This window comes from Hylobates moloch, unplaced genomic scaffold (genome assembly GCF_009828535.3).
Source record: "Hylobates moloch isolate HMO894 unplaced genomic scaffold, HMol_V3 SCAFFOLD_12, whole genome shotgun sequence".
Lineage (NCBI taxonomy): Eukaryota > Metazoa > Chordata > Mammalia > Primates > Hylobatidae > Hylobates > Hylobates moloch.
This window is the reverse complement of record NW_026652287.1, coordinates 65981906-66004270: the sequence shown is the minus strand read 5'-3', so window position 1 is coordinate 66004270 and position 22365 is coordinate 65981906. Positions and strand designations below refer to the sequence as shown.

Sequence of the window (22365 nt, the reverse complement as noted above, 5' to 3'; positions counted from 1 at the left end):
TTGTGTATAGCAGCATGTAATAAGTACTAGACTGTAAATTCATTGTAACATTCAGAGGTAGTATTGAGTAGTGGGGATATATTGCATCTCTGGCTAAAAGTGCAGTTTGAATGATGAGATGGTGAACTCAAGCCGAAGAAAAGCACCTCGGTCAACCATCTTATGTCAAAACGTATTACTTGAAGTAACACATATGCTTAATTTGAGGTAAGTGGTATTCAGGTCTTTCATGGAAACTGATACACAATGAAAAGAGAGAGGGAGAGGAAGAGAGAGAGAGAAAGACACAGAGAGAGATTGCCCCCCCTTTTTTTTTTGCTTTGTAAATTGATGTATAACTATAGCAAAAGAAATTTAGATTTCGCTCCTCCCACCTCATAATTAGGTGAGTTCATCATGCATTATTCTGTTGTACCTTTTCATTAAATTACAAAGAGGATAATTTTACTTGTCTCGGTTCCTTAAATGCTCTGAGGCTGACAAGTGTTATTTATTGCTAAATGGCATTTTGGCTCTGTAGGAAGTAGATTTCCTAAAAATGAAGTGTTGTCCTGAAAACAAGTGCTGTGAGTAAATTTATTACTCCTGCTGATATGTGTGATATCCATAAATAGAAGAGTTGGCAATATTTGTTTGCTTACTTCCCTTTTTGAAAAATGAACATAACCTTTTCTAGTTTGTTAGCTGAATGAAAGGATACATCAGCATTTCGTCTCATTTAGAAATAAAAAGTTAAAAATCATCAAGTAAGTGTCTACAAGATTATACGAAAAAGAGAAAGTAGTATCTAGTCCTTATCTTTGGTGTTCTAAACAGAGGATTCACTACAGGGAGTGGGTTGGGGTGGTATTTGAGGTGTACACAGTGTTACACACCGCGTTCTTCCTATATGAATGCCCGACGTCACAAGTGTGACATGTTTCTTGTTTGCATGCAGTGCAGTGATTGACTAAACCCAATTCGGTTTTTCTCACCCGCCCACTCTTGCTTATCAGATCAACAAACTATTAGTAGGTTAAGAAAAAAGAAAACAGTAATTAAAAGTTGCATTGTTAAGCTGTGTCCCCTGTGTTTACAGCAGTTTTTCACTAAACCTGGGACTGTGAAGGGATTACAAAGAAGGTGATTAATATAGTCCTTTTTAAGGTTATGTGATTTCTCCCCACCCCACCCCCACCCTCCCCCACCCTACTCCACCCCACCCCAGATGAAAGTGGAAAGACCATGGCAATACAGAATAAGTGGTCACTGCAGTGTCTTCTCCCTTCAAAAGATCCAACTGCTGCTGAGGTAGAAATCGAACGTTGGCGCCCCCTAGTCCTCTTCGGCAGACTCTTGTGAGGATGTCTCTTCAGTTTCCTCCTGGAACACACAAAGGGCACAGCCATGACGCTCAATCGTTATACTGTGTGGGCTGCTCTTGCCAACAGTGCAGAGGTAACCTGTTTCCACAGCACATTATGCTTGCCTCAAAAGAGGATGACGATGACTGGCGAGCCCTTATTCCCAGGGCTTCTTAAACCGTAATTGAGGAATCAAGGTGTTGTTTTTTCCCAGAGCGGTTATTAGCCACTGTTGACTTAAGGCTTGACATCATGGCGGCTGGTCAGCAAATTCAATTGTTTGCTGTCCAGAGAGTGTCAGGGCAACGCACGCTTACTCACCAATTAGAAAAAAAATAGGAATGGATAAATTTTTCCCGACAGCATGCCATTCATCAGTTTTAAAAACCGGCACACAAGAAAAATAGAGTTAGGGGGATCCTTTCTTAAGGTATAAATGAACCCACCCTCCAGATACTGGTAATAATAGCTGGTATTTTTAGAGTGCTTACCAGATGCTTAGGCACCTTCTGTTAATATTCCTGTTTTACATCTGAGAAAACCAAGGCATAGACAAGTAATGTGCCCAAAATTACAGGGTGTGTGGGACCAGGATTTGGGTCGGGTTGGTACTGGTGCCAACACCTGTGTGTGACCGCTACACCACTGTGCAGAGGCAGTGTGAGAGCAGGGGCAGAGCTGACAACGAGCCTTCCCAAATCCATTTCCTCCCCCTTGTATTTATTAAAGCACATTTTGAGACAGTGACCCAAGTTCGGCGTAACTGCTCAATCTCAATACTAATCCGCATCGACCAAACATTTGATGGTGGGCTAGCCAAGCAGAGAAAATCTAATATATATGTTTTTGCAAGGCCCCCTCTTCATATAAATCTAACTCCTCCTTCCCTTTTCCTTTTTCTGATTCCTTATGGCTCTGGAATTTGTTGGGGTTTCTGCGAGCCGGCTTGAGCCGCAAAGTTCTCTTTCCTTTTGCTTATTTAACAAATGTGCAGTACCTTTCAGGACATGGGTGGTAAAGCGGAGACAATAAACATTTCCGATAAAAGCGTCGTTAGTGAGAGGATGATTTTTATCAAATGCTGCACATTGTCTCGTAAGACGGCATGTGAAAAAGATCTGGGGGAAGAGGTAAACATTTACTCCTGCAGCAGACCGAGCCCCTTTAAGAATGGCCAGCTTAAAACAGCTTATAACAGTCTTCATACTTTAATAGATTTGATTTTCCACATGGCTTCATTTTGTCTGGGTGGCTAACCGACACAATTTATACCTCTCTTCCTTTCCCAGGTCACTACAGTACACCATTCAGTAAAGCATGCCTTAAAGCTTGTCTGCATTATATGACCAAACTTCCATTCATTAGTGTTTGAAACACTTCAGCTGTGAAGGGGCTCCTAAATGCTACCATGTGTGACGCTTTTGCGTAAAAGCAGCAAATGGGAGAAAAAAAACCCACATGAACGGGCACTCACACATTCACATGAATGCGCGCACGCGCACGCATACACACACACACACACACACACACACACACACACACACACACACACACACTCTCTATCCTGGGCTTTAATCACAGGCCACTGCATACTTCAAACCCTTTGCAAAAGGTTTCAAATATTCTCTTTCCCCCCGAAGACTGAGCAAGCTGTAAATCCTGGGAATAAACACACATACAAATGAATGGATTACAGCTTGAAAAATATAACCACGGCAGCATCAAGTCATGAGATTTCACACCGGTTTTGTTTAGTCTGCTTTGGGTTTTGTGGGAAAAGTGGAACGTATGAGGCTACCTCCCTTTTAACTCCTAACCCCCAAACTGTGGGCTTCACATATTTAAGCAGCAGGTTTATACCTCGACTAGGCAACAGGCCATGACCCTGAGATTCTCTGTGGAGCCCTGGCCACAAAGGAGGATGTAGCATGATCAAAGCCATGGGCAGACGAAAGAGAGACGAGCCAAAGATCAGCTGCCCTGTGACCCTGTCCTTTCACTTAATATTTAAATTCGAGAAAGTCACTAAGCTGTTAGGCAGATACACACCTCGTTTGTCCCCAGATGATTCACTTCTCATTCTGACATGAGGTGTGGACTTAGGTGACTACTCTGAAACAGATCACGGCATAAAAGCCAGCAGGTATATTTTACTCCTTCTTATGGTTAACAAATTAATAGAACTCAGTCAAGCTGGCAAACCTCCTGGATTGAGCTGTAATTATTCCATTTCTAACTGTTTGATTTTTCTATACTATCCGGAAACCAAGGTACTTTCAAATCCGGAAGGAAACAGAATTTTCAGGCCATGAACTTAACAAAGACCTTGTACTAAATGGAATGTGATCAACTTTTCAAAACATTCCCAGAAACTTTGCTTGATGTGAGCTCCTGAAACTCCTGAATTCCAACCTTTTAGACACAATTCAGATGAAAATGGTGGTAGGTCACATTGTTTCCTTAACTGTCCTTAAGACAATGTGGATAGTTGTTTTATTAATGTACCTTTCTGCTGACCTTGGAATTCTACTAGTAACTATCAGTGAGTGCTGGGAACACGACTAGGATGTCAGAGGGTGGGAGTCTCACTCCATTAAAGGTTTGGAGGCAATGTGGCTCTCACATGCTCAGAATGATGGTTTTCTCAAATGTCTAGTTAGTGGAGAGCTCTCTCTTCTTGGCATAGCCCTGGCTGGCCACCCTTCAAAGTAAGGAATGGTTCCCAAAGGGGTGATGTGGTGGGGCAGGTGGCTCTTCCCACCTCTGCAAACCTCAGCTCTCACCTTCCCAGTGACTTGGTCTTTGGTTACATGTGTGGATTCTGTACAAGTGTGCATTCAATGAAGAGGAGAAAAATCCTCCCTGTCAGGAATGAGGTTGGAAAACCCATTCTCAGCTCCCCTAAATGTCGTGGTTCGGCCAGACTTAATACAGGGTGCTTCTGTGGCGCAAAACGGGAACAGAAACAGGTGACATGGAGAATAAGCAGCTGGCTCCGACATCCCCAAAGAGTCCTGTTTCTGTAACTGAGGAGTTGGTAGGGACCCCTGAGATTCAATCATCTTTAATAACTTAAAAGACATGGCTGGGGCCAGGTATGGTGGCTCACACCTATAATCCCAGCACTTTGGGAGGCCTAGGCGGGTGGATCATGAGGTCAGGAGATCGAGACTATCCTGGCTAACACGGTGAAACCCCATCTCTACTAAAAATACAAAAAATTAGCCAGGCATGGTGGCGCCTGTAGTCCCAGCTGTAGTCCCAGCTACTTGGGAGGCTGAGGCAGGAGAATGGCATGAACCCGGGAAGCGGAGCTTGCAGTGAGCCGAGATGGTGCCACTGCACTCCAGCCTGGGCGACAGAGCAAGACTCCGTCTCAAATAAAAAGAAAAAAAAAGAAAAAAAAGACATAAAGACATGGCCGTGTGTTATAGACAATAGCTTTTACCTTGACATGTTTTAAAATAATTGCTTCGCATTTGTCACCTAATGGTCAAAGGACCTTTGAGCTTGTGTAGCTCCCAAGAGGAGCCTTGAGGTAATAAGGAGATGAAAACTATAGCCAAGAGTTGCACACATCTCATTAGGGTCTAGTGGTAGGGTGGGAAGGCTAAACAGCCGCTCTTTGGTCAAGAAGGCTTACCTGTTGGAATGGGGCTTCAGGAATGTTCAGATGAAAGAACTTTTCAAAGTGCAAGTGCACAGTGACATTTTTATGAGCACCAGCTACTAAGACCTCTAAACACTGAAAAGCTCCCAGCCATCATGCAGCTACTTTACAAAGACAAGTGAGGTACCGGGCCGAAACACATGAGCTTTCTTGGCAGAAAACTGATGAGTGGGGAACAGGGGTGGGCAGAGTTGGAAAACTATATTTTTATTATAACTACTGGAAAAGTGCACTTACTCTGCCTTAGTTTTTCTTTTGTTCATGAAAAAAGGAATTTGATAAATGTAACTCTTTCATTGTTTTAGCTAAGCTTGGAAAAAAAAACCTCCACTAAAACCCAGAAATATGGTTTGCACATATCACTGTTCTTTTAATTTGGTTCAACATGATGCATGTGGTATATACACCTTTGGGTACACTTCTGCTAATAGATTAAAAAGGAGGAGGAAGACAGCCCAATATCCAAACTTAACTCCTAAGGCTGATGGAATTTTAAAATGTCTTAATCAGACTTACCATACAGGCATGGATGAGGGTGTGTGCTGGAAGAAAGTTCAATATTTAATGCTAAGAGCTGAAGCTCTGGGTTTAATTTTCAGATGCAGACTAAACAGCAGGTCTGCAGTAGAAGAGGCCAGTGAATTCTAAATGGAACCGGGAAATACAAACACAGGGGTGGTGTCACCACGATGCCCTCCTTTGTGTGTGGTATGGAGTGCAAAAATCACAGAAGTCTATGTCAGCTTTAATAAGTCCTTATCTTTTTTTTTTTCTTAACTGCAAAGAATTCTGCAACTCTTCTATTACATGTTGTTGCAGGCCAGAAATACATACGTAATTTAAGCTATCTTGCCAATAAACCTACAAATACTTGGTAATCTAGAATGCTAAATGGCATTCTTTTTTGTCATCTGTGTATGTTCAACTTCTCAGGAACTCAGAATGACACACTTAGGAGTTTTCCACGTTCATGAGTATCTTGAGTCAGTCCTGTCACAACAGAAATAAAGGGCTCTCTTCAGCAGCAATGACCAGGAACCAGTTTTTCAAGTTCCATCTGTAGCTAAGTGAACAGCAAGACCACAAAGCTGAGTTTTTCTATTTCTCTGTCAGATATTTTCATTTAAAATTTATTGGGACTGTTTAACTTAATGGAAAGTGATTATTTCCTCCAACTAGGAAAACTCTACAGCAGATTTTTTAAAAACATGTTAAATGGAACATATATAAACCATATTATCTGGCAAGAGCAAGGGATTCTGGTGGAAATGCTAGGCGGGAATTATGTTTTTCAAAAGGAGACAAGAAGTTGAGATACTGACGGCACTTGTACCTGATCTTGTCTTTATTTCTGCATTATGTACACAAAAACATAGAATTGTTAGGACTTCTTTGTGTGCGTTAGCATCAGCTTAATAAAGTTGGTTTGAAGGTCTTGCTAGGGCATGTTTAATGTAAAGAAGGTTGATCTTGGACCTCACTAATCATAGATGCCAACCACGGCATTAGCAGGTCTCAGTCCCACCATGTCAGCCCAGTAATGACTACACATATCTATCTACACTGCAGGGTTGTGTGAGAAATGTGACCACCACTTGGGGAAACCCTGAAAAAGAGTAAAAATCCGGTAAGACTATAGTGTGAAGCTGTGATTATTAATGTCAGTTACTCATTCTGTGATTATTTCTTTACCTATGATTCAAGGATAGGTTCTTAAGAAAGAAAAAAACTATTAAAGAAGGTCCCCAGAGGAAAGTAAAAGAAAAAATCTTAGATTCCTGAAGTGCTCTCCCGCTTTTCTTGTCTGTATCCTCAACAGAGTTCCATCACTGAAAATATTGCAACAGAAGTAACGCTGGTCTCTGGGATACAATGAATTTCTCCTTTCTGGGATAAAGGGCCATTTTTAAAAAATCTGGAGATGGTAGGCACATTTTTCAAATAGGGAAATCATTTCAGGTATAAACTAATTGCAAGTTTCAGGAGTCATGGTTTCTGAGGATTACCGGTTTGATCAGTTTTCCACGCCAGGTTCAATTTTTATTGCAGGAACACTCCATTTAAAAAAATAGCTAAAGACAGCAAAAGGATTTTTGCATAAACAAAGTATTCAAAACAAGGGAATTTTTTTTTTTTTTAAATAGAGATGAGGTCTCACTATGTTGCTCAGGCTGGTCTCAAACTCCTGGGCTCAAGGAATACTTCTGCCTGGGCCTCCCTAAGTGCTGGGATCACAGGCATGAGCCACTGTGCCTGGCCCAGAAGAAGAAAATGTATTTCACTGTTTCCACAACTGTTGTGGAATGTTCTTATTTTTATGTAAAGTAGCTTTAAATTATGATTAAAGACTCCTTAAGGGTTATATTCCAGATGTGCTTATTAATGGCATAGACTAGGAAAAACCTTTTCCCTTTGTTTTGTAGATGTGTAAAATTTTGCATAGGTGTTGTATTTGCGGCCAGGGAACAGAACATTTATGGATTTTAATCATTATTGCACCAAACGTTTTTCATTATCCTGAGTTATGACTTTTGAGTAAGATTATAAAAATATCAATAACAGTTAACAATTTCTCAGTAGACATTTGAGTGTCCAGCAAACATTTCCTGAATGTAAGTGTCTGAGGCAATGCAACATATTTCTATGCAACCATTAAGGATTTTCTTAGAAAGACCAGGTTTTAAAGCCAATTGCTATTTGTTCCACATTAATTTGGGTCAGCAAGTTTGGAGAGTAAGAAGAAAGATTATATATTGAGTAAATAATTGGTTTTTATCCAGTACACATCAAAATGTAGAGGAAAATTCTGCAATATGAAGGGGAAATGCAGGCAGCCACTGCCATTTTGTTTTGAGCCTAATCCACACACTTCCCCACACAGAAACAGTCATACTTAAAAAGAAAAACTCTCACAGCAAATTTCTCAAGTCTAGAAACACTAAATTTTGCTTTTTGGAGTTTTATAAGTTGCCCTAAATTGAGTGATGTTCTTTCACTTCTGTTAGAAGTTGTCATCTCTATAAAACATTTCCTGCCAAGAACCGCTGACTTCATCCTGCCAATATTCCTGTATTACAACTGTTAGCTAAGCTAATTACTTCATCTGTTTACAGTTAATAATCATTTTGATACGCTTCCTCTGCCCTCCAATTTCCCTGTGCTTCTATGTCCTTGAGCTACTTTATTAAGGGTTAAACCTTGGTTTCTACTTTGCTCTCTCCTTTTCCCTTGACCTTTGTGATGTCAGAGGTCAGAGGTTAAGTCAAAAAGTATTTCCTATACAACAAAACAGTGCAACTCAGGGCAGCCTTTGATATGATCCTTCATGTTTTGCCAGTTGGTACTAAACATTTACTGGCCCACAAGATGTTTTACTAGCTTGAAAGTCATAAGCAAGAAAATAAATACATCAGTGATCTTTGTGACTTAGGCAGTATAAATCATTATGCTCCTTGAGTGAGTAGACGAGTGAGTATTTGTAAGTCTGATTTATTATGAACTATTTACTGCACTGGCCAAGATACCATGTAAAAGACGAGTGTTAGAGTGAGAATGCTTTCCCCTTTCCTCCTTCCCTCTTTGTATGTCTAGACTAAAAGCCCCCAGTAAAAATGCCTTCTTTGAGAACGAGATGCTGACTGCAATTCATCAACTTGCTTGTCCCAAAATGAAATCTCTCATTTTGCTCCAAACAATGTTTAGGTTGTCTGAAATATAAACATCCTTAAAACTGCCCTTGAAGTCTCTGTAAAAACATTCAACATTTTATTGTGAGGGGGAAGAAATCCCGTGATAATCAAGGCTTACTGAGATTTCTTTGCCCGGGTGCACACCACCCGCAGAAGATGTTACTCGCAAGTAAAAACTCTTTTTTTTGAAACAGAAAGCTTTGTTTCCAGTCTTTTAGAAACTGAAAACTTTGCAATCCTCTCATTGGGAAATTGAAAAGGAGCAGGTTTATACCTGTCCTAACTGCCAGAGGCATCGTTTGCCAGGGCTGTACAACAATGGGGAAAGTAGATTGAAAGGGTGGAGAGCTGTTAGGATTTTAAAAACCTGTTTTCCCTTTGGGTAGAAGAAAGGTGAGAGAAAAATGTCTGAATTACATTTAGGGAGTCCCTTCAAGTCTCAGGTTAAAGCCTTAAAAGAGAAATAGCAATAAACGATCAAATACCTGATAAACTAGCGAAACGTTTTTAGACATCTCAGATGGAGAGAGACTTATTTTTATCAAAGTAAAAACCTGAGTAACAAAGCACCCTCTAATAATAATAATAATCTGGTACATTTATGGTGTTTCTTTTTAAAAAAAAAGAAAAAGAAAAACCTACCACCATTTCCTACTAGAGTTAAGAATGTAATCATATGACTGAGAATTCAACTGCTCAAATTGCTAAAAAACGAGCTGATTTCTATTTCTTTCTTTCTTTCTTTTGAGATGGAGTCTCGCTGTCACCCAGGCTGGAGTGCAGTGGCACAATCTCTGCTCACGGCAACCCTCCCCCGCCAACCAGGTTCAAGTGATTCTCCCGCCTCAGCCTCCCGAGTAGCTGGGATTATAGGTGCCCACTGCCACGCCTGGCTAATTTTTGTGTATTTAGTAGAGACAGGGCTTCACCATGTTGGCCAGGCTGGTCTCGAACTCCTGACCTCCCAAAGTGTTGGGATTACAGGCGTGAGCCACCGCACCCAGCCTCATTTCTATTTATTTCTAATTAGCTAATTTCAATTTATTGTTTATCACTTGAAGTGGAAATATAGTAGAGTTATTTTATAAGCTGTTTTCATTGATTTCGGAATTTTAGAAAAAAGTTGACGTGCATATTACAGATTTTCCCCTTTAGATTTTTAAGAGATTATTAACTCTCCCATTAGGATTATGGGACACACTTGATGTTTGCAGCTGATGACACCTGGTGGATTTCCCAAACACAAACCCCAGCAACAGGGTGGTCCTTCACTTTTTATTTCTCTCTAGATGCATGTACTTGTATACAGAAACACAAGTGCGTATGTAGGTGCTGAGATTTATCATAATTCTGAATTTGTCTCCTCAGAATAAACTCTGCTACTTTGTACCCCAGGTTCAACAAGGGCCATTCTTGAAGTTCTGAGGAGACTTCAGCCTTGGGCAGTATGAGGATACTTCACCACAGAGCCTTTGTAATTCTGTATACATGTGACATAAATGCTAGGAAGATGATTCTGAATGCTTTAGTCCTAATGATAGGATGGAGCAATTACTAGAAAATTTCCTCCAGCTAAAAAATTCCTGCCTTAAAAAACATTCAATGAAAACACTTGACGTTAAAGAGGAAGTACTTTGGAATAAATCAGGATTCTAGAATTTTTGAGACTATAAATCTCTGGAAATGAAACACTTAACAGTCAAAAATAAGTCAGAATGTAATAATGCTACCTGGAATTTATATAATTATGAATCTCTTGTAATGTTCTTGGGAGTAAGGGAAAAGGCATTACTATTATCCCATTTCCTAGATGAATAGAGCAAAGAGAAGTTAATTAGCCCAGTGATGGGGCCAGAAAGAAAAACGTAGGTCTGTTTACACACTGCCGAGCCCTTTTCTTTAGATGTAAAATATTTAGTTGTGCTAAAATTTTTACCACCTCAAAAGTGATTCTGAATGTAACCCCTCAAAGTGCTGTTGAAGGAAGGATATGAGGCTGAGTTAATCCAGATTGCCACACGGGAAAGCCATCTGGGAGGGTATTTTGAAAGAAACAGATGGAAAAGGAAGAGATTCTTTTGAATGTAGTGTAAAATTTACATTATCCTCCACGAACTTTCACGTAGTTTTCATGTTTATATAATTCATCACTGTGTCATTAAACAATATAAATTAGGTAGCCCAATGAACTCATGTTCTTTTTTATAATTCTGAGTCTGAACTCTCCTATAAAGGGCAAATCTGGAACAGGGTCTGTAAGATAGCCAGATTGATCCTTGAAGATCAACTCAATCCACTTGTGGCTTCTTTGAGATTCTGGATTCTCTTGGGAAAAAAACTGTGATTTCACTTATATTATTTCTTGATGTATTAATGTCCAACTTGCAATCAGTTGTAGCCACATTAATAATCTCCACCTATGATATATTTGTTCTTGCCTCTCTACCTTTGTATATGCCATTCATCTCATCTGTAATTTCTTTCCCTTAATTTACGTTTCAATTTTCCCTTCTGCAACTCAACAACAACAAACTCAAACAAAACAAGAAAATTCCAGTCTTATCATCCCCTTGATAACCTGAGGCATTCCACTCATTCATCTGTATCCCTTGTGTGTCCCATACACATTGACATTCTGTGGTCACTTGCTCAACAAATGTTCAGACATCTCACGTTTTCACGGAGTGTCTTCATCTCTAGTTGCATATTAAACTCACTTAGGGAGTTCATAAAAAACACTGATGGATCTCCAGACCAAATAAACAGAATCGCTGAAGAGTGGGGCCATGCTGGGGAGGTAAATGTTTAACTACTTGCTCCTCAGGAAAAAAAAAGTCCTGATTTGTAGTATTTGTCACTTTCCATGGTGTAAATACTCCCATCATAGTGGATTTCAAGCTACCTACTTGACATCACTGAACACGGAATTCAGAAGAGATGTTCACTATTTGCTCACAAGGGCTGGTTCCAGCATACCACTGGATAGGACACAGGCATATACATATAAATACATTTCTCAGATGCAGTGACTGTTTTTCTTTGTTTGACTTATCTTCCCTATGACACTAAGCACAGGGGCTGAATCAATATTAACAAACCACATAAAGTTATTAATCTATAGTTCACAGCCTGTGATGCAAATGTGAACTCTGCCTCATCCTTTGACTCAAATGCACAGAATTATCAATTTACTTTCTCTTGATTTTTGTACAGATAAAGGATGAGAGGCTAAATATATTTGGATTCTCCTACTTAAAATGTCAAGTTTTTGTTTATATATATATATTTTTAAATATTGCTCAAAGATACACAAACACTGGGTCTTTTTAGCACCCCTCTCCCACTCTTAGCTTTTAGGTGTGGGAGCAGCAATGATAATGATTTTTTTCATGGTAACTCTGTTTTTATTCCACTTAAAGCTCATATGTGATTGTTTGAAGACACTTTCCCTGGATCCTTTCATGTGTTTGGAAGTTTCAGTTCTCTTCTAAGTGGCATTTTTAGAGAATAGTAGATATATAAGATTGCCCGGGTGGTCCTTCCCAGGCAAGGCAACATTGACCTAAGAAAATAGGATGCAAGGTAGATTTGTAAAGACTTCTAGGGAAAAAGATTTCATGGATACTTAAAATTACATGAAAGAGTTCTACTTAATTTGATAGCTCATGACACTGGTCACTACTTATTTTGGCAGGTTCAGCATGATACCACCTAGATCTCCAATGACTATTTACATCAAGAAGGGAAGAGAACAGCAGGACATTCTTATACTTTAATAATGGCTCACATTATTAGCAATCCTGGATAATTTATACTTCAGTTTTGTTTACTTCAAGATATGCTTCCTCAATAAATATGTTTTTTTAATGTTTCTATGTATAGATTATAGTGAGGACAAGGTGCTCCAGGAATATGGGGCAAGAGACATAGAGCTATTTCCCAATTTGATGTTGCCAAAAACTTCAGAGACTGTGATTCAGTTATTTAAATAAGATCTAAGAATGCATCAGTCTGCAAGTTAGTATAACTTAATTTCCAAATATTCCAGCATTCTTTGAAGTGTTTTGGGATCATCAAATACTATGAAATGGTTCAATGAAGAAATATGTTTCCAGTCATGAATCATTAAATATAAGTCTGGTGTCAAGTCAACAGAATATAGACAGTCAGTTGGAAAGGACAAAATTTGATGTTTAAGAATTGGTAAAATATAGGATAAGATTAAATATTTGTTTTACATATGAGGCAATGTAATAAAATAGTTTTATTTTTAAAAGAATTTATATTTGCTTTGTACACTTAAGACCTTACATTTTGGGAGGTTTTCATGGTATGATTGCAGACTATATATTCCTGACTTTGAAGGCTACAACACATTTTCAGGAATACTGCAAGACAATAATCAAAATTAAGAAAATGCAAAATAAGGTTTAGTTTGGGGACATTTTTCAGTACATATTTCACTTTTTATATTAATTGGGAGAAAAGAATTAATGACTATGTCTTACCTGAGCAGGCTTCTTCTGAACAACTTGTTGTGGCTAAGGAGGAAAAGAAAAAGATATATTTTAAAAGAAAATATACATTATAGAAAAAATTAGGTGTGCATATTTTAAATATAGATACTTGTCTGCAAAGAAAAGAGGAAAGTATAAAGTTCAACTGGTATATCAAACGTTAGAAGTGTTTATACTTGGCCAGGCATGGTGGCTCACGCTTATAATCCCAGCACTTTGGGAGGCAGAGGCAGATGGATGGCTTGAGCCCAGGAGTTCTAGACCAGGCTGGGCAACATGGTGAAACCCTGTCTCTACAAACAGTACAAAAATTAACAGGGTGTGGTGGCGTTGCAACTGTAGTCCCAGCTACTCAGAGGCCTAAATGGAAGGATCACCTGAGCCAAGAAAGGTCAAGGCTGCAGTGAGCCGTGATCATGCCACTGCACTCCAGCCTGGGTGACAGAGCAACACGCTATCTCAAAAAAAAGAAAACTGTTTATTCATGATCTCTCTATATTAAGGAAATACAACATAGGTTATCTCAGTGAAAACAATTCCCAATTAAATTCTGGCATACAAGCCAACTAGCTTGAAAGAAACTTAACTGTTTGATTCACTTTGTTTTTAGCCTATATATCACAAAACTGAGGAGTGAAGGTACCTAATTTGTTAATATTTTATTTTTTTAAAACACCTTCATTGAGACATAATTTACATACCACAGAATTCACTCATTTAAAGTATATTTTAGTATATTCACAGGATTGTGCAACCATCACCACAGTCTAATTTAGAACACTTCCATCTCCTCTAAAAGAAATCTTGTACCCATTGGTGGTTACTCCCCACTACCCTCCATGTCCCTAGCCACCTCCCATGCCTAAGTGACCGTGAATCTACTTTCTGTCTGTACCAATTTACCTATCTTGACATTTCATGTAAGTGGAATCATACAATATATGTAGAGTCTTTTGTGTGTGGCTTCTTTCACTGGCCTAGGGTTTTCTAGGGTCATCCATGTGGTAGCGTCAGCAGTTCATTCCTTTTTATGCTAAATAATATTCCCTTGTATGGATATACCACATTTTACCTATCCATTCATTAGTTGGTGGACATCTGGGGTGCTTCCACCTTTTGGCTACTATAAATAATGCTACCATGAACACTTATATACACGTTTTCGTGCGAACATGTTTTCATTCTTGGGTATATACTTGGGAGTGGAATCACTGGTTCATATTGTAATTCTTTGTTTCACTTTTTGAGGAGCTGCCAGACAGCTTTCTAAAGCAGCTGTACCATTTTACAGTCCCACCAGCAATGAAACTGGAGTTCCAATTGCTCCGTATACATGCCAATGCTTGTTATTGCCTGTCTTTTTGCTTAAAGACATCCAAATGGGTGCGAAGTTAAACATCATTGCTGTTTCAATTTGAATTTTTCTCACAACTAATGATGTTGAGCATCTTTCCATGTGCTTATTGGCCATTTATATGTCTCCTGGGGAGAAATGTTTATTTAAATCCTTTGCCCATTTAAAAAAAATTTGCTATCTCTTCATAACAAAGTTGTAAGAGTTCTTTTAATGTTTTGCATTCAAGTCCCTTATGATTTGCAAATAATTCTGTGAGTTTGTTCAGTTTCTTGATGGTATCAGAGGAAGAATATTGTGTTATATTTTGTTATATCTATATTTACTGTATGTGTAGAGCAAAACTCTCCTCTTTTTTTTTTTTTTTTTTTTTTTGAGACGGAGTCTCGCTCTGTCGCCCAGGCTGGAGTGCAGTGGCGCAATCTCGGCTCACTGCTAGCTCCGCCTCCCGGGTTCACGCCATTCTCCTGCCTCAGCCTCTCCGAGTAGCTGGGACTACAGGCGCCCGCCACCACGCCCGGCTAATTTTTTGTATTTTTAGTAGAGACGGGGTTTCACCGTGGTCTCGATCTCCTGACCTCGTGATCCGCCCGCCTCGGCCTCCCAAAGTGCTGGGATTACAAGCGTGAGCCACCGCGCCCGGGCAACTCTCCTCTTTTGTGTGAAACATCCGAGGGAATGTTTTTCTGCCTGCCTAACTTTCCAATAGAGTATTAGAAAATACTTGTTATTACTTTGGCATTATAAAAGATGGATTTGAAGCCTACGCTTTTCGATGGATTATTTACTTCCAGTCCTCACTCTCATGTCTGAATATAGGCATGTATTATTGTATCTACACATCACTGAGATTTGTGAGTACACCTGAGGTACTCTGATGTGGATAGTGACATGCTTTCTTGCACCAGTGAAAAATAAAATTGCTACAGTTCTCCCAAATAACAGCAGTTAGGATACCTTCACTATTCACTAGCCCCTGTTCATTCATTCTGAGAGCCCCTTCCTCTCAGAATTCCTCTCAGTGGTACAGTGGTTTATTGCTGGTACATTAAAAATTCCATATAAAAATCATCAGAACTTTTTTTTTTTAGATGGACAGGATAAAAATAAAATAAATGGCAAGGTACTTTTGCTCAAAAGAAAAGACGTTCTTCCCTTTGACTTTAAATCACAGTAAAGATGACGTCATCACAAAAGCCCAAGTTTTGAGATGATATTTTCTCCGGGGAAATCGAACCAAGAACGATGAGGACTTCTTGCCTCTTAGGACACAAAAGCGTGGGCTAATAGAGGATTCATTTCCAAAGGGTCATTTGGAAGAAGAGAGCACTCGTCTTCCTCCCCTTTTTCCCTGTCGATTACACCTGTACACATGTTTACTCCCAAACCGTTTCAAATCCACACACATTCTTGCAGGCTGACTGGTTCCTACTGCTCAGAAATCCCCCTCCTTTTTTGGCTGAGGCTCCTGCATTCATGTGACTCCTGCACACTGCAGCTCAATGAAATCCTCTGAAAGGGCTGCCAGCTCACCCAATTTTCCATGAATTAGGTCCTGACACTTCAATGAGGGGAAAGACAATGTCTGAATCTCTGCCAGCCCTGGCTCCTGGCCTAGTCCGTGTCACGGAACTTCTACCAGCTACCCTCAGACACAGCACTTCATACTTTTCAGACCACCAAACAAACAGACCCTTGAATACTTTCAATGTTGGTTGGGGTTATGGCTGCCAGGATGTTTTCCCAGCCTCTGGCACCCAATGGCTCCAGACTGTGCCGAGAAAGTTTTTGTTGTTGTTATTTTGTTTTGTTTTTATTTTTATGAATGGCTTTGGTAGAAAACGCAGACTGAAGCATAATACTACCACCATTCATAAAAAGGGAAAGGAAACAAACTGCTGTCTGGAAAGCTTTTTGGATGCCAAACAAACTGTAAGTCTCTTATCTTCCTTGGGGCATCTCTCGGCTCAGAACTAAGTGTTGATTCTTAGAAACCAGTTGCTCCTCGGGGTTCTTGGCATTAAAAACATGACTGGCCACTGGAGTTTTATAAGACCTGAATAACATCAATGATACATATTAGTCTTCTGTGTTGTTAACAGTAAATTTTCATGTACCTTAATAAATGAGTAATATTTTGCACATGCATTTCCTATATAAAAGCTAGAATCCTTTATATTTTTAACATCTGCCCCTTTGTTACTGGGAGGGTCCAGACCTTGCTGTTTTCATTTTCTCACAGGGAAACCAAGGCATAGGGAATTTAAATAATCTTCTGAGATCTTTTTCTAAAACTAAAACAACCCGAGTCTACTGATTCTCTTAATCCCTGATATAATGCTCTGAAGAAACCCAGTCTGTTCCTTAAAAAAAGAAAAAAGAAAAAAGTCAAATCGAGATCCAATCCAGGAGAAGCTGTACTTCCCGGCTTTGATTTTCATCTCCAGATTGTTCAGCAGGGCCTAGTTCTGATTCCTCCAGGTTGCTGATGAAAAGTGAATCCCAGGGGACAAGAGTCAGACCTGCAAAGTCCAGCTGCCTCACCTCACTTGGAGATTCTTCCTTCATTATCAGTTGTGGAGGGGCTGAGTCCCTCTTAAAGGTGTGGACATCATAATGACTGTTCAGTGAACAGATAGCAAAGCCTTTCAAGTTGTTTAGACAAATCTGATGATCCAATTCTAAGTGTGCACATAGGGAGTTTACACAATTTAGGCACTTCGTCAACTTGGCATGCAAACCCTTCAATGCACTGAGATTTTGAGTTCATTGTGTTGAGACTATTGCACCTTTCGAAAAGCTTGTAATGAAAATCCTCATTCCACAGTCGCATTGAAACTTCTAAAATACAATGGGGTGAAACAGAGCTTCCTCCCAGAACAAAACATCCATAGCAGCATTGACAAAATCACCAAAGGACTTTGAGGAAATGTTTTGGATTAATAGATGTTAAAACAAAACTGTGGCCAGGTGTGGTGGCTCATGCCGGTAATCTCAGCACTTTGAGAGGATTGCTTGAGCTCACGAGTTTGAGACCAGCCTGGGCAACCTAGCAAGACTTCATCTCTATTAAAAATAATTAGCCAGGTGTAGTGGTGCATGCCTGTACTCCCAGCTACTCGGGAGACTGAGGTGGGAGGATTGCTTGAGCCTAGGAGGTTATGGCTGCAGTAAGCTATGATCACACCATTGCACTCCCACGTGGGTGACGGAGCAAGACTCTGCCTCAAAAGAAAAAAAAAATGGTGAGAACTCAAAGACCCCATGAGTTAAACATATCATGTGAAGATTAAAAGGGCTCTTTCTAACCACATGGATTTCAGTGAGTAGTTCTCTGCAGTCTAGCCCTTAGAATAGACTAGCTCAGCCACAATTGAAAGTATAATGCTTAAGCAAATAAATATCATTGTTAAAGTATATACAAATAGCTTAGGGTACAACATGCTAAGAAACTGTAGAGGATAAGCAAAAGGAAAGGACATATTTTTGGATTTCTGAGGTCATACAGCAAATGAGCATTTCTCCAAATGGAAGAAAAAAAGTTACTGAATTTTTAAAATCCACAGAGTATTTGGATTTTTAAGATTTTGTAGAAAGACACTTGTGTAGGAAATGGTCTGCCATTCCACCTATTTCAGAATAATTAAGAAGTTCCTCAGCCCTCCTAAGAATACAATCTATGGTTCCAGGAGGTCTAGGTATTTTAAAGCTGATACTCAGACAGCTAAGCCACTCCTTCTGGTAGGTATTGAAAGAAAATCCTTGCTAACAAAGGACCCAGATATTAGTAGTTCATTTTAGTACTAATCTAAACATTAAATAAAAAGAGGCTTGAATTGAGCTTACCAACTTAATTTAAAAAAAAAAATTAGGCACAGTGTATGGTAAAGCAAGCATGATTATTAAGTAAAGGGTCTTAAGTTGACCTTAGAAAGAAAGAAGCCCTTCACATGGCTGTCTGTGCAGAAGAGTCTCTGGGTTTAATGTAAGCAGCAGTATTTTAATATAATTAGATCCTTTGCTTCTTGCCAGGCAGTAGTAGGTGATTTTGCCCACTTTGTTTTAAAATCATATGATTTTGTTTTAAAATCATATGATTTTGTTTTAAAATCATATGACCATTGTTCAACCAATAGGTACTTCTGTGCCATAGCATAATCTTTTTTCATGTAGATTGTTGTCCATTCTCATAGCAATATAGTATAAGACAGATCTTCTAGCTATTTACTAATAAAGAATGTAAAAACCCTAATTTCTATAAAAATTCCTCAGTGAGACATTTTGGGGGCCTTTCACACCTCACAAAATAGCATCTCACAGGATCATCTGTTATTTAAAATTTTAAGTTAAATATGGTGTCATACTAAAAATGTTTATGCGAAAGAGTCCTTTAGATGTAAGCCAGCTCATTGAACTAGTGAGGTTTATGATCATGTTTGTATCCACACAAGTGTAGCCAGTTTTATCTGCCTGAACTGACAGATGAATATATCCCTACCATATAGGCAACATTTCAATAAATACATAGACCTATTACTTACTCACTTCACTGATTTCTAGACAAAATTGACTGGTTATTTATAGAAAAAATGTTCCAAAATATTGAATAAGTAGACACAGCTCAAATTCTAGACAAGTAATCATCAAATCTCTCTGCAAACACTCCAAATGGCCATGAACCATCAAGGCCAGCAGCAGCCTCGACTTGTGTGGTTGGGCACATTGATGGGAGTAGCTTTTGACTTGTGGTGAGAACAATATCCTTCTTCACCCTTTGTCCAAAGTTATTTAAAGGTTCAAACCACAACCTTTCTCTATGTATAGAACACTCACCGAGATCCACTTTCATTTATGTGCTGTGAAATATGCTCTTATCCTCAGAAATTTCACAGTGCTGTCCTGAATATATTTTCTTTGAATTTGACATTTACCTGGCTGAAGGAGGATGACCATTATCAAGAATTTGCCTTTCACGAAATTATGTGATCGACATATTTGTTCATGGCCCTCCAGATTTACAGTTTTAAAACTTCAATATTCCAGAATGTCAAGATTTGTGTTTGAGTCACTTTTCAAAAAGTGAACTTCAGGCTTTGGAGGCTTTGAATCACTTTTTTTTTTTTTTTTTAAAGCATAAGAACCTCCCCCACACCTTTTATGTGATCTTATGTGGAACCCTACAACAGAAAGCAGACAAAATGGTATTTCTGAGACTTATTCACGTGGCCTCCACTCCAACCCATCTCTGCCCTCCCAGGATGCCCCTGAGGCCCCTCAATGAAAAACTGGAGCTCCAGGGGAGGTTAAGCAAAAAAAAAAAAAAAAAAAATCTTAGGGCTAAGCATATTGGCACATGCTTTTAGTCCCAGCTACTTGGGAGACTGAGGCAAGAGGACCCTTGAGTCTGTAGTGTGCTATGATCGTACCTGTGAGTAGTCACTGCATTCCAGTATGGGCAACATAGCAAAACTCTGACTCTTAAAAAACAAAAATCTCTGATTTCTAGATGCAAATCCTCCTGCAGACCTGTATCACCAGGATAGGTGGAGGCAGAGCGTCTTCATAGCATTCACCCCGTGTGACTCATACTATCAGGTTGAGCCACATGAACTGGCATTTTTGTAGGTCAAAACCAATCAATTATCAGCAATTTCATATGGTTTAATCCCGTACAATCAAGATAAGGTCTTTCTAATTCAGTAAGAGTAATTTTTGTGATTCGTCATTAGGCTGTATTAGCCAACAGATTTTTGTACCTTCTGCGTACCTTTTTGTACCTTCTGAGATCCTGTACTCAATTCTTCTGCTCACTCCTCTCCAGCCTGGATCCTTCCCCTTACACTTATTTTACCAAAGGCTGCCAGATTGTGGTGAAAAGAGGGATTGGCCTATACCAGGTGTGGTGTTCCAGTTTCTTGCTTATGCTGTGGTTCTTCTTCCAGAGCACCAGGACTGTCTTTGTGGCCATCTGGCTAGATTCTCATACCCACTCCAAATCCACCTGAACTCTACCTCTTCATTGAAACTGGATGACTGAAATAATTTGTACATAACACTTCTCTGTGGCTATCCAAGGAAGGTCTAGAATGAAAACTGTCACTTTGAATTAAATTTAAAATTAATGGTCAACTCAGATATTGATCAGATATAGGGGAGTTCAGTTTGAGGTATTCTACAATAGTAAGTGACCAAAAAGTTTTAATGTACCTAAGGAATGTATTTTGATAATTAGATAGGAATATGACATATCTGAAGTTTGAAGGATTTATTTCAGATTAAATGTTGATGCAGCATTGTGAGGATGAGACTCAGCTATAGCTAGCTATACAAATCACACCTCTAGGCTCCACTTTTCTGGGGTTGAAAGCTTTTCTGTTTTAGTGCTTCCTAAGTTGGGAATGAACCTGCCCCCTAGTGATGGGAGGCCTTGGTAAAGAGCAGAAACCATCTACCAGGAGTAGCTAGTCAGAGTTTTCTCTGAACCTAGAAAAAGCCTAGGTTAGGTCTTAACTTCCATTCCTTGTGCCTCTTGTGTGCATTTAGAGATAACTGTGCAATGTGTGTACACATGTAGCTACGGGTGGTTACAATTCAACAGTCACATCTGGCCCTTATGGTGCAAAGGAGATTTTGTAGTTCTCTGTACAAAGTCTCCTAAGAAGTGATAAATCTATGGGGGAGTTTTGGCAAAATCTCTGGAATTTCTGCTTGGTACTGTGGAAGAGGGGAAGTGTTCTTTATTTTCTATTCTACTTGGCTTTGCGCTTAGACTTTAATGCAAAAGACAAAAGTAAGCATCATTTCAAAAGTATTTATTGGATTATTATAGCAAAGTGCCCTCACTGCTGCTGGCCTCGTTTCATCTGCTCAAGGATGAGAATAGCCATAAGCTGCTCTAGTTAGTGTTGATTAACATCAGACTGTGTATGTGTGGCAATGAGCCATACAGCACTCATGAGAACAGATTGGGGGGCTGATACTTTGGAGTTTTTGCCTTCCCTCTGGTGCCTTTCAGACACCTTTGGAATGGAGTGAAAAGATCAGTGGGAAGCCCTTTAAAAATCACAGTGTCATGATTAGTTTCAAAATGCATCCTTCTAGATTCTGACCTGATGAAGTGGTTCATTGGCTCATCAAATACTAATTGATATTTGAACTATATGACAGACAGGAACTGGGTGTAGAAAACAAAGAATAAATCTTTCAAGAAGCCTAGAGTCTAATGGGGGAGACAAATGAAGAACAGATATTAAAGTACAGTGTACAATTTTAGATTAATATTTTTTTCCTACAATGTTTTCTTAAGTGTGGGGAGGCGTGGTCATCAAATATGGAAAAGATAAATGTAGGAAAGAAGAGATGACTATTTTCTTTATAATAGGGAAAATGAGAAAGTAGAGATAAGGTCACTGAAAAAAAATTCCAGAAGAAATTTGAAGACGAAGTAGAAGAAAAGTATCACTTTTTCCCTATCACAAAGAAATACATCAAGAAAATTTCTTTGCCTTCACTTTGGAAAGTTAAAGATTACAATTAAGCTTAACAAATTAGAAAGCAAAAGATGTGGTTTGAGGATAGTGTTGTCAAACCATGGTTAGTGTTAAGGGGATGCTCTGGTGTGCTCCCAAGTTACAGGAGTTTAATAGGCATTTTTGTTTTACGGGAGATGGTTGTGCTCTGAGGAACATAAAGCAGTCTGAAGTAAACAGTCACACACAGGTGGGGTAAAGGAATACACAGTCTCAGGAGTCGACTTTTCATCTCAATTTTTATGATTCTCTAAGATTTTAGG

At 39.3% G+C, this 22365-nt stretch overlaps 1 protein-coding gene across 2 annotated transcripts in view; it reads right to left on the bottom strand.

The window, feature by feature from the left end:
- Window positions 1–991: 991 nt before the first annotated feature.
- HMGA2 (high mobility group AT-hook 2) overlaps window positions 992–22365 on the bottom strand; it is a 138054-nt gene continuing 116680 nt past the window's right edge. Inside the window, exons 4-6 of one of the 2 annotated variants that reach the window (XM_058425537.1) lie at window positions 13211–13243; window positions 1235–1362; window positions 992–1100 (exon numbers count right to left, since the gene is read on the bottom strand). In XM_058425537.1, coding sequence (XP_058281520.1) covers window positions 1315–1362; window positions 13211–13243 — 81 coding nt within the window. In that variant the 3' untranslated portion in view covers window positions 992–1100; window positions 1235–1314. Of the gene's footprint in view, window positions 1101–1234; window positions 1363–12189; window positions 12265–13210; window positions 13244–22365 lie in introns of those variants that run through there. The other variant, XM_032170661.2, reaches the window with a different exon arrangement.